Genomic DNA, 20,124 nt, shown 5'->3' with positions numbered 1-20,124 from the left:
CCGTGAACAGTTCTCGCGTGAGTGAGCGCAAGTTATCGCGTGACTAAGCGCCATTTGGAAATCGACCTGCTACAGTTGCTAGCCCGCAAATCATTTCGGTAGCGTTAGCAGTAGACGGTGTAAGAAATACTACCGCCGTCCTTCCAGAAGAAAGAAAAGAGCCGTGTTAACTCGGGTGTTCGATAACCTCTCACATCGAGACGCGTGTCATTTCCAAAAGGTATTGAGGGTTGTATTCTGTATTATTGTTCAGTTTCTCGGTAGCTAGCAACAACGAACGCGCTGCTACACATGCTAATGATAAGAGTAGCTACGCGGATTTGGGGGAAGTGAGTTGACCTTAACTTCTTATTATGAAATGATTCAAGATAGGAAGCTAGATTAATTAAAACTTTATCCAAACGGTTGGTTAGGCTTTGTCTAAATGTGCGTGTTTAGCTGGGGCGGCTGAAGGGGTCAGCGTGGGGAGGGCTAACATGAGTGCAGACTCTAACGTTACAGCTTCCTATATCAGCCTCAAGAGACTGCGGACGCTGTCATTACGACCTCCTAATCGGAATCCCGCAATAGAGTGCCCGATTCAAGGAAATAAGTTTTATTTTATGTATTTAGCTTGACGTTGATGTCGATAAACACAAACGTTAACCTCTTCAGACCGTCTTGGACATCTTCTTTGAATCGGCGTGCCTTTGAATTCACACAAATCCATCTTTAAATATTAAAACTTTCTAGTCAAGTTAATGTTACTCCTACAACTTCACACCTCAGCTATGAGGTGATGTTCGTGTGACATATGCGTATAAGCATACGTACACAAAGTTGCATGTTGTTGGAAACGAGCCAAACGTGTTGGATATACTACCAACCGCATGCACACGTTAACAGTCTGGACCAACAGTTGCTTCATATCAGAAAGATAGTCGCCATTTTCTAATGTTATGAGTTTACAGGTCGTTTTCTTTCCCGCAGGGTCATGGCTGACGATTTTGAAATTGAGGCAATGCTGGAGGCTCCATTTAGAAAGGTGAGTTTCCGAACAGACGTATCAGTTTGGCTGTACACCGACATATATTGATATTACATTGATTTGTTACCCAACATGTATGTATGTATTGTGTGTGTGGTTTGTGAAGTTTTTCAAACGCAATACAGACTTTGAATAAATTCCCATCTATCTCTTTCTATAGACTTGCCTAATGATATCTCACCTCTTCTCCAATGAGTTCATCTTTGATTCCACTGTGAACTGTGGTAAAACGTAAGGTAGTTATGGAGTAATGTACTGATGCACTGTGGTTCCCTTAGGACTAAAAGAAACTCAACTTAACACATCCCTGTTCAGTTGCTACAAGGTGAATGCCAATGGAAGATGAGCACATTTTATCGGTGCTACAAAAGAGGCAGTATTCAGTTGTAAAAATATGCAGTTTCCCACTATTTTAAAGCATGATGAATTATATTTGTTGAAATAGATCATGCATATATGCACAATCTTGCCATATGTTTGGCATCTGTTTTCGGGTATAGTCAGATTTATGTTAACATTTTTATTGTAATTTCCTGCATTGTATACAGCAAGTTATAGATATAAAGCACTATGAACTTCCGTCATAGTAATCATGGCTGTGTTGTGCATAAAGAGCCTAGAGACAATAACTGATTCAAATGCTTTTAACGTTTAAAAAAATATGAATACTGCCTTTTTGCCTCCTCAACTGTAACTGTAATTATTTTGAGGTTTTAAATCGGTATTGAGTTTGCATGCTACACAACATCACACATTTTTCATTAGCACACAGTTAAAACAATTGCGGCTATTCAACCTCCCTTTTCAATCAAGCCATAACCGGGCTTTTGGCCGATTTTCATGTTGATACCAAAACACATTGGTAGTTTTGTATGTGGATGAACTAGTGGCTTTCTTTCCAGTTTCTGTTGGGCGTCGATGTTACTAAGCCCTGTGAATCCCTGTTTGCTTCAGGGCGAGATGTGTGACAGAGGTGGCATCGAGCTCTTACAGTTCAAGAACGAAAATGGGTGAAGATCACTGGACTGACACCAACCACACAGGATCTCTTTAGTGGCCGTTGACCATGCGTAGCCTCAGGCTTAGGCTCAGATAGTGGCATGGGTACGGCTCATTAGATTGGTGGGGGGCGGGAGAGGTTGGACCCCAGTAATGTCAAAGTTCACTGAACAATTCTATAATGTTGGTAGTCTCATAAAATGTCATTTTATCCGAGTTGCAGTGAGCACTCAACAATACTGCTAAAATGATGTTCTGGGGTAGGGTGGGAGGGGGGTTCTTTTGTGCAAGGATACCTTGTGCAGGCAGGACAGTAAATATTTGGAAGTATTGCTAATTTAATGTATTGTGCATTTTCTCTTGTCCCACCCCATCCCCCCCTTTACCTTGACGAAATGTTTCCTCTGCGTCCTCATGATGTTCTTCTATCAACCTTGCTTAGGATGAAATCAAATCCTCTCATGCAAATGGACATGAAGCTCACAGCAAGAAGTAAGCACCAAATATCTTTGCATCTTTGGATAAACTTGAGACCGCAATGGGCTCCTAGGTGTAATGTACCCATGTTGTCTTCTGTTCAAGGAAAAGAAGGAGCCGGAGCAGAAGTCCAGGGGCTTCTAAAAAAAGGAGCAGGAGTCGGGATCGAAAGAAGAACAAGAAGAGAAGCAAGAGCAGAGAGCGGAAGCGAAATGCCAGCCGGGAGCGTCACCCCCGCTCCCGCAGCAGGGATCGCCCCGGCCGCTACAGAGCTCGCAAGAGTCCCATGTATGTCTCTACACTAACCCCTTGGCACTGTGCAGCTTTTATATATGTGTATACATTATTAATGTAGGATAAATGTTTTGAAGTGATTCAGCGGTTTAGCCATCTGAAATATGCTTGTTAAAGTGAAGTGTGAGTGGCCTCGAGTGAAGCGATTATGCTTTCTAACAAATAATTGCTGTCTATGTTTACATGGTAAGCACATCTGACATCCTTTTTTTTAATTTTTTTTTTAAACATCCCAGACGGAAACGTTCCAAAACTCGTAGCCCTGTTAAAAGAGAAAAGAGTCCAATCAGGTGAGCATTCCCGTTACGGGGAACCGTTGATGCCGTGTTGACAACGATTTATGTTCATATTTCACGAACGCCACATTTTCCATCTAACAAGCGGCTTTCTTTTCCTGAAGACAACCCATCGACAACCTCACGCCAGAGGAGAGAGACGCGCGCACCGTCTTCTGCATGCAGCTGGCTGCACGCATCCGGGCCCGTGACCTGGAGGACTTCTTCTCTGCCGTGGGGAAGGTACGTGGTGTTCTACATTATCTCAGGGCGCTTCTGCTTCACGGCAAATCAAAGCTTACTTTACACGCAACTGTACACTTGAAATGTCCAGATTGTTTTTGCGTTACCTTTTTTTGTGTGATGTGAACATTTTGACCGATACCGATATCCGATATTGAAATTGCTGTTACGGCCGATAACCGATATTTACCGATATCGATATTGGTATAAAAACTAGTTTCTATGATGATTGTGTATACTGAAGAACATGTAAACGCTGTGAATATGAAAGTTATTTCTTTCTATATTTACCAAAACTTCGAAATACATAGTTTCTTCAACAAGTTACAGGGCATCCATAACAAACACAAGTTACTAACAGTGTTAGTTTTAGGCTACTTTCACAACTTGCAGCTATGAAAAAGTTTGGATCATAAATCACAATTACGATCACAAATCAAAATATCTTGACAAGGTTTTGTAACTTAAATCAAATTTGCCAATATTCATGGAAACCAGACACTTGTCTAATAAATTACAAAAAGTGTTTCAAGTTTAAGTCAATTTCAACTCAAATCTGTGAAATAGGCTAAATCAAATATATCAAGGGAGGTTGGTTGTAGTCTTTTCCCTCGGTTCTAGCCCTACTGTTGATCCGGAGAACCGAGCGAAAAGACTACAACCAAATATAAACATATCCGGTTCCGGTTTCCGTTTTAAGGGATTACGGAACGCCAAATAAAACACAACAGAAACTGTATTTCGCTACGATAATGTATATAATGATTTGACACGGCATCCTCAGCGCATTACTTCGGCTTTGCAAGTACTGCATATTGCAATTCGAGTACCTTAATTTGAGACCGTAAAAAACATCCAAACCGCCAACATAGATTCTTTTCAGTTAAGGTGACAAACACTCCTGTACTGCCTCTCCGTGCGTCTCTGGCTGCGTCACTGACAATGTCACATGACCAAACAAGCTGCGCATGGGCAAAAAACACACACAACGGCAACTAGACTAGGAAATAAATATCGGCTGTTAATATCGGACCAGTTTTACTTATCGGGCCGATGCCGATATGTTAAAGAATGACTAACATCGGCCGATAACGATATCACTGCCGATATATCGTGCATCCCTACTTTTTTTATTTGATCTTTCCTGTGTTGTTGCTTGCTAGCTATACTACTCTATGAGCCTCGGCAAATTGCCCCCAGTATTTCGTGATTAAAGTGGATTATTTAATGGAGCGTTGCTCCCTTTCTACAGGTGAGAGATGTGAGGATGATATCAGACAGGAACTCCAGAAGATCAAAGGGGATTGCCTACATTGAGTTCCTGGAGGCCAGTTCTGTGCCTCTGGCGATTGGTTTGACTGGACAGAGACTTCTGGGAGTGCCCATCATTGTCCAGGCCTCGCAGGTGGGTCTATAATATTTTCATTTTCTGAACTGACTGAATGCCTATTGGTTCCTGGGTCTGTGAATATCAAGTGGTTTGAAATGACATTGTCTGCATATATTCACAGGCAGAGAAAAACAGAGCAGCCGCCATGGCAAACAACCTGCAGAAGGGCAGCGCTGGCCCAATGCGGCTCTACGTCGGCTCCCTGCACTTCAACATCACAGAGGACATGCTGCGGGGAATATTCGAGCCTTTTGGCAGGGTAAATTAAAACCAGTTAACTGACAACTGCTCTTACTCTTATTTCACTCGCTTTTCAAATGAATGCTAGCAGTATACTCCTTCGACTGGTTGTAACGCTGAATCTTTCTCCCTAAGATTGAAGGCATACAGCTCATGATGGACAGTGAAACTGGTCGATCCAAAGGATACGGCTTCATATCAGTAAGTACAAGTAGCTTGTGGATTTGTTCGGGTTTTTGCCCCAGTCTTGTTGATGATGTCTAATGGTACATGACGTGTGTGTGAAGTTTGCAGACGCAGAATGTGCGAAAAAGGCCCTAGAGCAGCTAAATGGCTTTGAGCTGGCCGGGCGGCCGATGAAAGTAGGCCACGTGACGGAGCGGACGGACGCATCCACCGCCAGCTCTTTTCTGGACAACGACGAGTTGGAGAGGACTGGCATCGACCTGGGCACCACAGGCCGGCTGCAGCTTATGGCCAGATTAGCAGAAGGTAAATTACCACCCACGAGGACGAGGCTCCGAGCCCTTTGGGGACACGGAGAGACGCATAGAAGTTGAATGTTGTCCGTTTTGCAAGATAAAGCTAAACTTTTATGAGTTTTTTTATTTGTAAATTTTTAATTGTCAGACAGAAAAATTAACCCAGTGGCAGGTTTACACAACCACCGCTTTGGGTCTTTTGCAAACTTCTCTTGCATGGTAGGCAAGTAGCACAATAGAGGCTTATTGCAGTAACGGATGTCTCTTCTGTTACTGTAATTTATCTCAAGTATATAAGGTAATTTCCCTGCCATGCAAAACGTAAATAAATATTCTATTAATTTTTTAGTTTGTGAATTTTAATGTTCTTGTTTCCCTTTACCAAGAATTGTATGACACTTAAGACCTTTTTAGATTGCCAATGTAGATGGTCATTTACAGCTATTAAAATGTGTCTTCCTCTCTGTAGGTACTGGTCTGAAGATCCCTGCGGCTGCACAGCAGGCCCTGCAGATGACTGGTTCCATTCCCTTTGGAAACATGAATGCCTCATCATGTAAGTTCCACAAAGTTGTTCCATGTCATTATTTAGCCAAATAAACTCCACATTTGTGAAGACGGTGCATTGAAGCATTCAGCAACTTAAATCTTTTTATCCACTTTACAGCTGCTGCAACTCCAGCACAGGCGTTAAACCTCCCATCACAGCCTCTGGCAACACACTGTCTGCAGTTGTCAAACATGTTCAACCCCCAGGCGTAAGGCTTTACATAATGCAACATCAGTAAATAAGGCATTGTTGATCCCAGTCATGGCTCTAAAGGAACCAAGTTCATGATCTCCTTTTTTATTTCTTCTGTTTAGGGAAAATGACCCCGGCTGGGACACTGAGATCAAAGATGATGTCATTGAGGAATGCAACAAACATGGCGGAATAGTTCACACATACGTCGATAAGAACTCTGCTCAAGTGAGTTCAAGCACAAAAAGGGCATTCCATTTCTAGTGTTTTTTTATCCATTACAATCAATCATGCATGTGTAACCATTCTGTTCTTTACTCCTCCCATAGGGAAATGTCTACGTAAAATGCCCTTCCATACCTGCAGCGATGGCCACTGTTAATGCCCTTCATGGACGATGGTTTGCTGGTATGTACTCTTGACCTTTTGTGCGTCTTTCCTGTATGGATTTTAAATACGGACGCATGTGGCTCAATTGTCATATTCCTAATCCTGTTTTTTATCCTCTAGGTAAAATGATCACTGCATCATACGTCCCGTTACCAACATATCATAACCTTTTCCCTGATTCAGTAATGGCAAATCAACTACTGGTGCCAACACGCAGATAGGTCTGAAGAACTTGTTAAACACAGAATGTATATACAGAAGTTTTTTTTTTTTTTTTTGCATACCTCGGTCTTAGATTGGTTGAAATAAGATGGTCATAAATTAATACTGCCATCTGTTCCGTTAGCCTGTCCATTTTAATGTCAAATTCTGGGTTTGTAATGTAAATAACAACCAAACGAAATTCACTGTAATTTTTTATTCCCATTCTTACCTGCCCTACCTAACCAGCAGACTTATTATGTTAAGATTAATAAAACAGATTGTTTAAAGCAACCAATCCATGTTGAGTAGGTGATGCAAGACCTGATTTGGGAGTACATTTATTTGCAATAAACTTGCCAAAAACAGTGCATTTGTTCTATTTTGGACTAGTTTCTTACATACAGTATGGGGGCCATCTGAGATAAAATGTAACAAGTCCAGCCCCTCTCCCAGTTAAAATATAGGAATGCTGCCGTGAGTAATCTCTCGGCCACCACATTATCAATGCTGGACTAGGTCAAAACTCTAGCTAATTTACTTTTGTTGGAGTACACTAAATCTAAGCACGTGGGCTCCAAGCCATAGGCTATTTATGCAGTTAAAATGATGGATCACATTTCTTTTGAATAGACGATCAGACCATTATTATGCAGTTTTTTTTTAATCAAACAAAGGTACCATTGCAACAGCAAAATGGTTTAACAAACTTCTTAATTAAATTGAACACTTACAATCAAAGTACCAATTAGTTTTCCTTTAACATTTTACTATTTTTTTTCTGATTTACTTTTCAACTTCTTCATTCAGAGATCTGTCTGAGGGGGAAACATAAATAAACTCAGTTCGATAATGTGAGTTTATATCGTAGCAAACCCTTACAAGCATCGGCAAAAAATATCACTGATATTATTAGAGCCCTTCTATTACCCCGTACAAAACCAAAGGGAGTGGTGTTAGTGAGGGTAATGGAAAACAACACTGGAGAAGTCCAGGAAGCGTGACTACGGAAAACTTGTGAGGCAAGACAGCAGCAATGCTAGAACCTGGAATGATGTAATCCTAAAAAGTGGCAGCGGACCTGAAGAGGTTCTTTACTTGGAAGAGCATTCTTGTGCTTGGTGAGCCTGAAGCACAGCGACCGCCTCCTCCACCTGATGAGGTTTGAGCCACATAGATTAAATCAATTTGTGCTGGTTAAGAAATGCTTATGAATAAATTAAGGCACGACTACATAAGTAATCAAACAAATAACATTTTTTTTTGCTTAGGCTTCGTTAAACAAGAACCACTCATGCCTGTTAAAGAGTATGGAAATATGAAGCGTGCCTTAGAGTGCAGCGACTCGGGGGACTCCAGCATGTGAAGCAGCTCCGAGTTATCAATCTCCAGCAGCATCCCAGTGATTTTCCCAGCGAGAATTGGGTGAAGTGCCTGGATCAGCGGGTACAACCGCTCACCTTCAAATAGGATGTTGCCAACAGGAGGAGGGATTATAAAATGAGAATCAACTGAATGCCTGTATGGATTGAATGGACAGGATTGTTAGGCCATACACACCCAGAAGCTGTTTCTGGTCCATGGGAGGAGCGGAGGCCAACATTGAGGCGGTGAGAGGCTCCTGGCCTCTGATTTGCACAGCAGGCTCCATTGAAGATATAGGGACGGCCTTGCACAACAAAAACACAGGAAACTACTTCATAACAAGCAATGTTACTGGAAGGGTCTTGTCCCACATTTAAACAACCAGCCATGAATGCAAGAGAATCATGTTTATAATTTCAACTCAATGTGGGATACAAGAATGTTAATCATGGGTGTGGGTCAGTGTACAGCTAAAAATGGATTGTTTTTACAGTGGTCAAAATGTTTCATAATTTATCTCCCCAGAAAGGATGTCGGAACTTTCACTACCACTATAAACTCTCCATTTATTAACATGATTGCCTTTTTTAAATATTTCCACTGTTTTATGGTCCCAGTAGAGTCAAGACTATTTTGACAAAGAGTCTGCTACCCAAATTGATGTAGCACTCACTCCCACTCCCCAAAATAACTCAAATCATACAACAGTCGAACGTGACACTGAAGAGTACCTGCAGTCTTGCCATAGACACAGGGACAGTAATGACCTGCATGGTATTCCTAGTGGAAGGGGAGTACTTGTACTGGCCGCCTCTGGCAGCAAAGTCATTCCGGCCGCCCATTGTCTGGGTTCCAATATTAGCTAAGAATCAAATAACGTTATGGTTAGTAGCAAACCTGATGATCTTTCTTTACAAAAACAATTGAGCAAGGAACCTACTTGTTTTTTGGTACTTCACGTTAGGAACTTGAGTGGAAGCCTGCCTGACCGTTGCAATGGGTGTGGCCGTACGCCTGGGAATGGCTGCTCCCACCAGCTGGGGAGAGTAAGGACCTATGGGGGCAACATGATAATGTGCAAATGCTTTTTGACACACTTAAAAAGAACTGCCCAAGCTAGGGTAACTGCTCTAGCAGAGATATGGAAAAGGAGACGACAGCAATGACGGCTAATGATGCCGTTTAACTTCCTCGAACCTTGAGCTCTAGGTGGCTGTGTGGTCCAGCGAGGCGCAGCTCTGATTCCACTGACCGGACTGGGGTTGTAGAATGAGCGGCTAGGAGGCTGAGCAAAATAAAAAGTCATTCAGGTATCATCTAAACATTGTCCAATTTAATTTACAATACATTGACAATGGACCCTTTCACAGGTCGGCATAATGTTAAAATTACTTCCCCCGTTCCTTTTATTTTTAGAACTTTAAAGTATATTCAATGGACCAGTTGAGTCTATACTGGTGCACTGCTGTAGCTCAATCAAAAATACCCCCAATTAATGTTATGACCGTCACCCATGGTTATCCTACTATGAAAAGGGCCAGTTACACCGGACTGCGTTTCATGGGAGAACCCTCGTACCTGTGGCACAGTAGAGACATAGTAGCCGGTCTGCTGGTACGAGTCAATGATGGGGCTTGGCATGGACCTGACGGTGGACAGTCTCTGCAGGTACTTGTTGGTGAGGATGGCTTTGCGCTCCTCCTTGCGTTGAGCCAGTGCAACGTACAGCGGCTTGGTTGCAACAATACGCCCGTTCATCTCAGTTACCGCTTTGGTTGCTTCTTCAGGTGATGAGAAACACACAAAGCCAAAGCCCTTGCTCTGGCATCCATCCGTCATAACCTACAGAAAGCAAGAATTATTGGTTAAAAAGAGTCGATACTAGAATGCCTTGCATGAATCCAGTTAATTTAGGAGTGAGATGGTTGTTGCATGATCAGGCAACATTTAGTTAAATGTAAATAAATCAAAACAGAGCAAGCCCACTCTTGAAGGGCTGCCAATAAGGCGGTACCTTGGCACTGGTAATAGTCCCGTAAGGGGAAAACTCCTTTCTGAGTCTCTCATCATTAATCGTGTCATCCAGGTTCTTCACGTACAGATTCACTCCCTGCCACCAGACAGGGGGTAGAAAAAAAAAGTATCCAGAACGTCAGGAAAATTCAAACAGATCAGCATGACTTAAACTCCACTTTACTACGTTAACACATCATATTTGCTTTAAAGCATTATCACTTTAAAATACTTAAAGAGGTACTAAACGGAATATGCAGCCTACCGTCAGCATAAGCGGATATCAATCAGGTAATTTGCTGAAGCAAAAAATATCAATAATAATTTGTTAAGGTTATCCGGCACTGAGGCCCCTTGCTTCTTTTTAAACAGAAGTTTACGAGATTTGAAATTACCATGTGACATTTCAAATGTCATGTAGTGTACCTGGTAGCGCTGTATGCGGTCCTGTTTAATCTGGTCAAATTTGCGCTTGAGTTCTCCCTGTCGCTCTGTCCTCTTCTGTGCTCGACCAACGTAAAGGATTTTCCCAGTCAGATCTTTTCCGTTCATCTCCTCAACTGCCTGGGAACACAGACAATACAAACAAGGAAATAATGAGTTTATGGAATAGAGGTTAATTCATGATTTAGCAACAAGAGACACTTTGCAGCCGCCACTTCTTTACTGAAACTTGTTGCACACCAGTTTCAATGGGTCTGAGGACTCTCACACAACAGCTGGTGTTCAATCTCCCAACCTTTTGAGCGTCCATGTGGTTCCCATAGTTGACAAAGCCAAATCCACGGGAGCGGCCCCTCTCATCCTTCATCACTCTCACACTGAGGGTCTTACCTGAGAGTAAAGGAATGCAACCGGTTAATTCACAGACGAGCACAATCTGTGTGGATTGTTGCCTTGATTGCAATTTCATCCTCCAAGCCTGTATGCCCAAAATAAGGAAAGTAATTACCAAACTTAGAGAAAAGTTCCTTGAGTTTTTCATCAGTGTATTCTTCCCCGAAGTTTTTGATGTAGACATTGGTGAACTTCATGGCTTTGGCCCCAAACTCACTCTCCCTTTCCTTCCGGGACTTGAAGTGGCCCACAAATCTACAAATAAAACAAATCACAAAGTCGCAATAACTGCAGGACCGAAGGACATTGGTCGTTTAGTAGACAAGTAGTAAACAGGATGGATTGAAGTAATTTAACATCACTAACAGAGTTGAAAAATGATAGGAACATCATTTCTTTATTTCTGTAAAATGTTTTTGCTGGCTTAGTAAGATACTCACTTTCTCTTATGATTCTGTCTCTGGCAATGATAACCACAAATATTCAATTTGGAACACACACACGTCTGTATATCCTTCTAATTCACTGACCTACTCAGGGATAACTGACATTTTTCACCCAGGAAATGGCCCTTTCGCTTGAACATGTCCAACTCACTCCCTGCCTCTTGACTGAGCAAAAAAAAAGTTTAATAATTTACAGGGCGGTCCTACAAAGTCAATGTTAATCAGCCTAACTGGTCCCAACATCTACAACTTACATACACAGTACATAATGTTTTTAAAATGTATTAATAATTTTGTATCAACTCACACTTTGCGATCATTCAAAAGCATCCCATTTATGGTTTCTATGGCACGGTTTGCTGCCTCTTGTGTCTCAAAGTGGACAAAGCCATAGCCTTTTGAGCCTTTCTCATCACAAACAACCTGGGAACAAAATTATTCATACATATTAAAAACATTCTGGAAGAAAATAACTGTGAACAAGTGTAAAGCAACCTTATATGAGTTGATGGTGATAACTCTAATAGTATGTACCAAAATGTTGACCTAGTAAATTCGCTTCGATTTTCCAAGAACAAAATTATATTGACATAAAGCAGTAAACGCGTCATGAGCCTTCAGCCTCAGCTTTGCCAGCATGACCAATGAATTCCAATAGAGTTTATGGTAAAAAAAGTCAACCTAGCATTGATGCTGCCCTGGGAAAGAGCAGAAAGCTTGGCATTCTTCCTTGCATCTGTTCTCAAAAGTTCAAAACAGTAGTTCCAAACTTTCAAAGCATGTCCAATCAGAAAACCCCTATTTTTGACTTTCAAAACAAAGCTCTAGTTTGATATAAAAAAAAAAAAAGAATATACATTTTATGCATTGGGTTTACTTTACTAATCCATTTCTAATTTTCTAATTCGAAACACTATAGTGATCAGCAGTAGGAATATCAATTCCCTTTAACTTTTAGAATATAAAAATCAGTACTTTGTAGGAGCAGTATTGGCAGAAATTATAGATTTTTCTTCTTGGGTAAGTATTTTAACAAGTTTGGGCAGTTTCCCCCGCTTCTTAATGGACTTGCCCCTCAAACTTGAATGGGGAGCATCCATCTTCTATCCATCAATCTATCCTCAGGTGTCTATAGATGTTCTTTATAGGAATGTTCCTTACAAACAATTTCCCTGACGGTTAACCAGGTGTTTGGTCAACAAGTAGTGGACATACAAAGAAAATTAAAATGTATGTATTTCAATTGTATTACCCTTCAATGCAATTAATGGTCCTGCCTATGACACGAGTGATTCCTGACAGAACGGTATAATGGGTTAATTGTAGGGAAACTACCTCTGGAAATCTAAACACAACCAGATACATTTGCATTGGGTTGTAAACATGTGGCCTTTCCATTATACATTTTTAATTAAATTGAACAAAACGTACTGTTAAATAAATTGGGCATAATCCACTTACCTTGCAGGACAAAATATTCCCAAAGGCTGAGAATGTGTCATACAGGGCCTTGTTGTCAATGGAATCATCCATGTTTTTGATGAACACATTTCCCACACCCGATTTCCTCAGTCCTGGGTCCCGCTGAGACCACATTATTCTGATGGGACGACCCTTGATCACTTCATAGTTCATTGTATCCAAGGCACACTCAGCTAGAAAAATAAAATAAAATAGTATGTAGGAGAATGATATCAGACATTTAAATTGAACACTAAGGCTCAATGGGTTAAATCTTGTTTTCAATGAGTGTTCAAGTTACTTTATAATAGCATACTCTAGTATAAAGTTAACCAGTAAAATACATTTTGAAATGAGTGACCGAATTTACAAACAGAATTATTTATTCATAAGTATTTACATTTGTATTTTAAACGGAATGTTTTACTGCCATGCCAATTGTGAATGCCATTGTGTACTGTACCATCAGCTGGTTGCTGGAAATTTATGTATGCATATCCTAGAGATCGGCGTGTGATGAGGTCGCGGCACACCCGAATCGACATGATTGGCCCTGCAGGTGAGAACTTCTGGTACAGCATGGCCTCTGTCACGTCAGCATGTAGGTCCCCTACATACAGTGAAGCTAGAGGGTAGGCTGGTCCATTAGCGTTCATCTTGGATGGCAACTGGAAAATAAATAAGCCATACAAGTAATATTAAAAAAAATCAATCTGAATTCAGTAGCCTCTAGCTACCGCCTTAGCAATTTTAAATATATATAGGAAAAAATGGTTTTGAGGAGTTTTGTAAATTCCGCATGCAATGGCTGATTCACTAGTTGAATACTTAAAAAGAAACAGGACAACAATAGGTTATTATTATTGCAAGCTTTATAATAATTCTGCATAATTCAAAAAAATTGTGCAGTTTAGTTTATTATTCTAAAAGTTATCGCCAAATTAATATTGAGGTTTGGACCTTGTCACCATAATGGACACGTTACAAATAATTCCACATGGTCAAAAAAAATCTTTACACTTGCATTTTTAATTTCAGTGTCAAGTGTTTTTTGGTGGTCCTGCAGTAAAAACGGTTGGCCTAAAGACGAATGCTATAAGTTAGCTGATTCACTCTGATGCTAGCTCACTTCATGACGAGGAGAGAACACGGCAATGTTAACAGTCACATTTCAGGTGAAACTACATATAACTGATACATGGTACGTTAATCAACGTTTGTAGTTAATTTGGTATGGTCCTAACTACATCGTATCGATAAAACGAAATAAACCCACTCTAACGGGAAGAGAGCCTCGTTAACTCGACGAGAAGCGGCCGAAGTGAACTTTTCTTACTGTTAAATGGCCGACGGCGATCTGCGGGTCGATGTTGTATGGGTTTTTCCCAAAAGTATGCCTTTAGTGCGTCGCCTCAGGACAATAAAACTATACTTTCATTGTAATTATAAGGTGAAACACCTGCCAGTCGTCCGCCGCGGAGCACGCCGCTGTAGGTGAAGTTATCGAACTTGACGAGCCACGCTGCCCACGCAGCGCGCTCAACGTATTAAACTACGCAAGAGAAAATAGTTCTGTGCCTGAGCCGCTACATCCGACTTTTCAAACTAATTTGGGGAAATTTCTGATTAATTTAATGAAACTGATTTAAAATAACTGCTACTGTAGGCCTATTTATTTTTACTTGGAATCATCTATTTCGATTTTTGTTACAGTAGAGCAACTATTTAATTGTCGCTGCAATTGCAAATAGCTACTTTGGGGAAAGAAAGACATCTTGCTTTTTATCTTAAACGAAACTTTTATTTCACTGAATGGTCTTTGACACTTTCCTATTTCTTACACGTATAGTGAAACTAGAATGATTTTAAAGATACATACACAAATCTAGAGTTACACCAACCATTGTTTATCTCCATTTCATCATTGCTTTAGAGCTATTCTAAGTTTTCACAACCACGTGTGTGCACTGGGTAATAGACTGTTACAGAAGCAATTTTAACCAGAAGACTTGTCAATAAAAACAAAGCAAATTGAGATAGCCGATATACAGACAGACTTTGTTCCACATTCACTAACTGCATTTCCATCAAGCAGAGATAAGAGAAATGTACTTATTTTCAATAACTTCAAATTCATTGGAACCTTGTCAGCAGACAGACCATCAGCCGTGTATGGGGGATGGTCTCTTCAACTACAGCATGGGGAATGTAGTGGTGACAATTGGTATTGTGACACTTGGCTTCTTCCATTAGAAAGGGCTTCTCCAATCATTTATCTTTAAATTAAATTCAGAGATAACCGTTTTTACCACTGGAACATAGGTGCTAAACCCCAACCCAACACACATGCACACAAAAGAGGCTGCAAGATAAATTCAGGCACCAAACTTTGGAGAAAATAACTGTTTAAAGAGGAATATTTTGCAAGCAGGGTTGATACAGTGTGATAAAGACAATTTCAATCAACATCAATAAAAGGTTATTCAAGGATTACATACACGTGATAGTCTAACTTGAAAATACATGGACCACATTGAAGCACAGATTTTGTCTTGCACTGATTTCAAGCAGCACTGATTTCAAGCAGCACCTGAATAGTGAGTACAACTATGACAATCCACTTTCAAAATAATTAAAAATAGCACTGCCTTTCAAAAAGCCTAATAAAGTGGAATGTCTGAGGTTAAGGAATCTTACACGACAGTCTAAAAGGGTCCCTTAATCAAACTTTAAATTTGTGAATTTGTGAACATAATCAAAGTATATCAACAAGATGCCAGTGTCACAATACAGCCTCTCTCCTTTCTGTATGAGCTCACAGCAGAATTGCAGTTAGTAAAATACAGGATTGTACAGTGTCCTTTCTTTTTTTTTATTAACAATTTAGTCTGTGAAGCATTTAATATATAGCATCACAGTGTTTGGTGAAAAATCAACTGCCAGTTTAGTAACCATACCAGAAAACCTGTAAATTCCATGACAAATCACACAAAGAGTATGTAACAAAAAAGGAAGAAAAATGCACAACAAACTAGCTTGGGCAAATGAATTAAGGAAGGATGATTAGAATTCTCCCCCTCCCCCGATACACATACATCATTCACAACCAGTCACACCATGTTCCTCTCCAAAAATCACACAGAACCTTGCAAATGCATCCACACAAAGCAAAAATAAAATAAAATAAAAAGAATACTGCGACATGGACCTGTCACCTCTCAGCGAACTGAGAGGGGTAAACTAGTTGGTCAGGAGCAATTCAGTCTGCTTGTCATACAGAAGGGGAAGGGTTTGATGGAGTGGAGGGGATGAATATAAGCCGTCTGTGTTTAAGATAAAGAGTGTAGGTGGATTAACAGTGCAATTTCATTAGTTTTCCCCTTCTCCGGTCTCTCCCTCATCTCCCTGGCTTTCTGATGTCCACAGCTGTAGAAAAAAAAAAAAGAGAGGACATAAGGCATCCATACACATAGAGAATGCAACAAAGAGTGGCACATCATGGACATTAACCAGACATGAAAATTATTCAACTCACAGTCAAGTTGTCCCTTAGTAGTTGCATGATCAGGGTGCTGTCTTTGTAGGAATCTTCATTCAAAGTGTCAAGTTCAGCAATGGCTTCGTCAAATGCCTGGAAATAGAATAAATAAAATCAAGTGTTCCAATATTAATGAAAATGGTTACAATTTTATATTGTTGTTAAAATGTTTGCATAGGCACAATCAATGTTCATAGATTGGCATGCCTTCCTTGCAACTAGTGTCGCCGTTACCGGTGATAGATAGCGCTGTACAGCACCCAACCACCCCCTATTCAAAAGGGGTTAAATATGCGTTCTAAGGGTAACTATGGTGAGATCCATTGACTGTATAGGTTCTGTGGATTGCAATAGTTTGTGGTGCATTGGCTGTTCGATGCTTTCAAATATTTTTTCCTATTCTGGCGATCTTTCATCTATAATAGTGTTTTCTTGCCGTGCGATTTAATTAATTTATCAAAACATTGAAGTCTGCCATAAAAAAGCCAGACTCGGACCAATGAGTGGATCCATACGCTACTGACGTCCAAGCAGCAATCCTAACTGATATTGTATTTTTATTTTTGTGTTATTAAAATAACATTTATTGTTATTTTGGTTAAACAATTAACTAAATATCGATTTTCTAAGTGTGCTCAGAATGTGTGAAGAACATCCCCCGGTGTAAACATTTCATATACAAAGATTTGAAATATAAAATCTGTTCTTGCCACATTAAAAGATAATGTTTATACCGTCTTTGCCAGGTTACAGGCCTTTTCCGGGCTGTTGAGGATTTCATAGTAGAAGACTGAGAAGTTGAGGGCCAGACCAAGCCTAATGGGATGCGTTGGCTGCATGTCTTTCTTGCTGATGTCAAAAGCATTCTGGTAGGCCTCCTGTGACTGATCCACTGTTTCTTTAGGGGGAAAGAATACATAAGAAGGTTAATAACATTCAGGCTTAATTCACTGCTCATTATTTATTTACTTATATAGACACACACACTCATTTTAAAATACATACCTTTCTTGGAATCACCAGATGCTACCTCAGAAAGGTATCGGAAATAATCCCCTTTCATTTTCAGATAGAAGACCTTGCTTTCAGGAGCAGTTGTATTTTCAATCAGAAATTTGTCCAGGAGTGCCTAGAAACAAAGAGCACAGAGCAAATATAGTAAAATATATACATTATGCATCAGATGCATTATTTAAAAAAAAATCGATGTTGTAATTTGAAGCACTTACTAGCACTTCCTTGCAGATGGACTGCAACTCGGTTTCAATCTCCGCCCGGTATGCACGTGCCATCTGCTGCTTTTTCTCATTGCCCTCAGTTTTCTGCTCAATGCTGGAGATGACACGCCAAGATGAACGGCGTGCCCCGACCACATTCTTATAGGCAACAGAGAGCAAGTTGCGTTCCTCATTGGAGAGTTCCACTCCCTGCTCCGTTACAGACTTCATGGCAGCAGCCATATCATCATAGCGCTCAGCCTGCTCTGCAAGCTTGGCCTGCTGTACCAGGTCGTTCCTGTCCATTTTCTGTCTGTTGGGACAAAAAACATAACAATATTGGTCTGTCAATACTAACATGTACTTGTGTATTTAAATTAACATGGTTGATGCTCAGCAAATAAATTATACTGTAAAATAGTATTTGAGCCCTTGTAAGCACTAACCCGATTTCTTAATTAACTACAACATTAACGTAACCTAGTAGCAGTTGTAGTAGTAAGGAGAGGGAACAACGTTAGCCAGCCGTATTATTTTATTCAGAATCGAAACGACATCGACTTGTAATGATAAGCCGTTACATACAATTTGAATCTATAAAACGCCTTATTTAGCCAAGCAAAGCGGGCTAATTGATTCTTTTATCTTATTTGTAATTTCCTAAAATGAGCTGGAGCTTCCCCGTGTCAGGTTATAAGGCCCCTCTACACGACTAGCCCCCGCAGCGGCTGGGCTATCAAAACTCGATGGACAACGTTTCCAACGTTAACATTTCACTAGACGGACTATGAGGAGCGCTTTGGTCGCAAAGCTCATTTCAAGTGAATTGCTTATTTAAAAATGTATCCATCAGAGCTGAACTACAGCTGGGAGATTTGAGCGACGATTCCGCTAGCGCTACACCACTGTCTAACCGTTAGCCTTCGTTATGTAGCCAACAGGCTAGGTCTGAGTTAGCAATGGCTGACCACCTCCAAACTCCAAATGTGGGCCCAGCAAATAGATGAAGGTCCTTTTCATCCATCAATACGCAATAGCTTAATCAAATCACAGTGGTCATATTGGGATGTATAACTACATGTCAATAGTGGTAGAATGGCTGTCTGAACCACGAGCCTGACGGAACAAAGTGTCATGGATTCCGACTCAGAACGCAGGTTAGCCATGAGCTAACGGTAGCCAGTAGCTAACGTGAGCAAGGCTCTCTAGCATGGTGTCTACTCCACATCCTTCCAATAATAAAAACGCAATCAATGACATCGACATTAACATGCATATAACCCCCTTTACAAACAGAGTATTGAACAGTTAAAAGCATACCACACTTAATATATTGGCGACTTTAAATCTTGTTTTTTCTCTGGACGATCGAGCCTCCTTCCTCCGTCTTCTCCGCGTATCGTTCAGGGCAGCAGCACTTCCGTTACCTTGACACTTGTGTTTCCTCCCTACACCCTACATCTGCATTATGCAACATCAGCCCACAACTAACAGGGTTACATTTACAATGAGGGTTCATTTATTAACCGATGAACATTAGTTAATGCAGTGATGCGTATTATTATATAGCATTAGCATGGGGGTTAGGTAACTGGCAAGGGTTAACCCTGGTAATACCTTAATTCCCTCAGTATAACATGGACACCATTACCTCCGTTTGCATAAACACTATAAGTAAAAAATTAGCCTACTAGACGGTAGACCATTAGTTAATGTTAATTAAGGTGTTTACTGATGTTAATTATGCAATCATAAGTTAATGAATGTACCCTTGTTGTGTGTTACCACAAATTTAATTTGATTTGTTCAACACCATCTCAAGATTCCCAAGATGTGAGCACAAAACAGGGAGACTGCAGATAGTTGTTTTTCATTATTGAGGGTTAGGTTGCCGAGGATTTATCATGTCTCAGCAGAGGGGCAGCCTCTTGAATTGGTAACAATAATTAGTTAATAAATAAATACATTTTATTTAAACACTTTTTATATTATTTAATATAAACATGGCCAATTGTAAAAACACCATTATAATGTCAAAGAGAATAATCTTCTGTCAAAAGCAACAAGGTATGTTGAAAAGGGCTTGTTTACAAATCTTGTTTCAGCTGCTGGCCTATTGCCTTCTGCTGGGTGTAGTAAAAGTGTCACTTAACATCAACACTCACTTAATAGCCTTAACCTTCACATAAATACATAAAATACATTGTATAATAACGAAGAATGGGTGTATTTTTTTATTGGTCATAACCATTCATACCAAGATTATGAATTATTGTAACATTCAGAATTTAATTAAGTTATTTTGGCACAAATTATTCCACTAGTTGAAAGATTGTGTGGAATAGGGTTAGTGTGACAACATGTCACCAAGTCGTGTGAAAAGTTGGATGCATATTTAGTATGAGACAAATATGATGAGAAACACATGTGATGTGTAATGATAATCTCAAAATCATGCATTCATGATTTGATTCATGATTTGAACAG

General features: G+C 40.3%; 3 protein-coding genes across 12 annotated transcripts; 1 reads left to right on the top strand and 2 right to left on the bottom strand.

Annotated features, from left to right (window-relative positions):
* The first annotated feature begins 129 nt into the window (after window positions 1–129).
* Window positions 130–6,840, top strand: LOC130384032 (RNA-binding protein 39-like). The gene is made up of 15 exons (XM_056592012.1): window positions 130–220; window positions 970–1,024; window positions 2,469–2,518; window positions 2,609–2,791; window positions 3,034–3,087; window positions 3,198–3,315; window positions 4,568–4,720; window positions 4,827–4,964; window positions 5,081–5,146; window positions 5,233–5,437; window positions 5,897–5,983; window positions 6,095–6,185; window positions 6,292–6,397; window positions 6,499–6,577; window positions 6,680–6,840. The coding sequence occupies exons 2-15, from the start codon at window positions 974–976 to the stop codon at window positions 6,778–6,780; spliced, it is 1,482 nt and encodes a 493-aa protein (XP_056447987.1). The 5' UTR covers window positions 130–220; window positions 970–973; the 3' UTR covers window positions 6,781–6,840.
* LOC130383984 (embryonic polyadenylate-binding protein-like) lies at window positions 6,813–14,459 on the bottom strand. 9 transcript variants are annotated; one of them, XM_056591944.1, is made up of 17 exons: window positions 14,219–14,450; window positions 13,346–13,550; window positions 12,883–13,076; window positions 11,729–11,844; window positions 11,506–11,586; window positions 11,091–11,230; window positions 10,878–10,972; window positions 10,565–10,702; window positions 10,140–10,235; window positions 9,704–9,967; window positions 9,323–9,410; window positions 9,066–9,179; window positions 8,857–8,987; window positions 8,321–8,429; window positions 8,090–8,220; window positions 7,842–7,914; window positions 6,813–7,578 (listed from the first exon to the last, which is right to left on the bottom strand). In XM_056591944.1, the coding sequence occupies exons 2-16, from the start codon at window positions 13,536–13,538 to the stop codon at window positions 7,855–7,857; spliced, it is 1,950 nt and encodes a 649-aa protein (XP_056447919.1). In that variant the 5' UTR covers window positions 13,539–13,550; window positions 14,219–14,450; the 3' UTR covers window positions 6,813–7,578; window positions 7,842–7,854. The 9 variants fall into 9 exon arrangements, with proteins under 9 accessions (XP_056447919.1, XP_056447935.1, XP_056447949.1 ...); XM_056591960.1 differs by having other exon boundaries at window positions 6,813–7,574; XM_056591974.1 differs by lacking the exon at window positions 11,506–11,586 and having other exon boundaries at window positions 14,219–14,459.
* An 811-nt stretch (window positions 14,460–15,270) lies between these two features.
* On the bottom strand, window positions 15,271–19,252 carry LOC130384076 (14-3-3 protein beta/alpha-1-like). 2 transcript variants are annotated; one of them, XM_056592088.1, is made up of 6 exons: window positions 18,958–19,252; window positions 17,650–17,950; window positions 17,426–17,549; window positions 17,155–17,318; window positions 16,418–16,513; window positions 15,271–16,308 (listed from the first exon to the last, which is right to left on the bottom strand). In XM_056592088.1, the coding sequence occupies exons 2-6, from the start codon at window positions 17,941–17,943 to the stop codon at window positions 16,252–16,254; spliced, it is 735 nt and encodes a 244-aa protein (XP_056448063.1). In that variant the 5' UTR covers window positions 17,944–17,950; window positions 18,958–19,252; the 3' UTR covers window positions 15,271–16,251. The 2 variants fall into 2 exon arrangements, with proteins under 2 accessions (XP_056448063.1, XP_056448071.1); XM_056592096.1 differs by having other exon boundaries at window positions 18,963–19,080.
* Between the last annotated feature and the right edge of the window lie 872 nt (window positions 19,253–20,124).

Source organism: Gadus chalcogrammus, chromosome 1, assembly GCF_026213295.1.
Source record: "Gadus chalcogrammus isolate NIFS_2021 chromosome 1, NIFS_Gcha_1.0, whole genome shotgun sequence".
Classification (NCBI taxonomy): Eukaryota; Metazoa; Chordata; class Actinopteri; order Gadiformes; family Gadidae; genus Gadus; species Gadus chalcogrammus.
Note: the sequence above shows the minus strand (reverse complement) of the source record. Positions and strands in the feature narration are given on the sequence as shown.

Excerpts from the sequence above, each read along its gene's own strand:
- LOC130384032 (XM_056592012.1), top strand. The coding sequence starts at position 974 with ATGGCTGACGATTTTGAAATTGAGGCAATGCTGGAGGCTCCATTTAGA. Across the intron at positions 2,519-2,608 it reads CATGAAGCTCACAGCAAGAA|GAAAAGAAGGAGCCGGAGCA; the intron begins GTAAGCACCAAA and ends CTTCTGTTCAAG. Across the intron at positions 3,088-3,197 it reads AGAGAAAAGAGTCCAATCAG|ACAACCCATCGACAACCTCA; the intron begins GTGAGCATTCCC and ends CTTTTCCTGAAG.
- LOC130383984 (XM_056591953.1), bottom strand. The coding sequence starts at position 13,538 with ATGAACGCTAATGGACCAGCCTACCCTCTAGCTTCACTGTATGTAGGG. Across the intron at positions 10,703-10,877 it reads ACCACATGGACGCTCAAAAG|GCAGTTGAGGAGATGAACGG; the intron begins GTTGGGAGATTG and ends CTGTGTTCCCAG. Across the intron at positions 8,430-8,856 it reads TGTCTATGGCAAGACTGCAG|GCCGTCCCTATATCTTCAAT; the intron begins GTACTCTTCAGT and ends TTGTTGTGCAAG.
- LOC130384076 (XM_056592088.1), bottom strand. The coding sequence starts at position 17,943 with ATGGACAGGAACGACCTGGTACAGCAGGCCAAGCTTGCAGAGCAGGCT. Across the intron at positions 17,319-17,425 it reads ATCTGGTGATTCCAAGAAAG|AAACAGTGGATCAGTCACAG; the intron begins GTATGTATTTTA and ends TTCCCCCTAAAG. Across the intron at positions 16,309-16,417 it reads TACTAAGGGACAACTTGACT|CTGTGGACATCAGAAAGCCA; the intron begins GTGAGTTGAATA and ends TTTTTTCTACAG.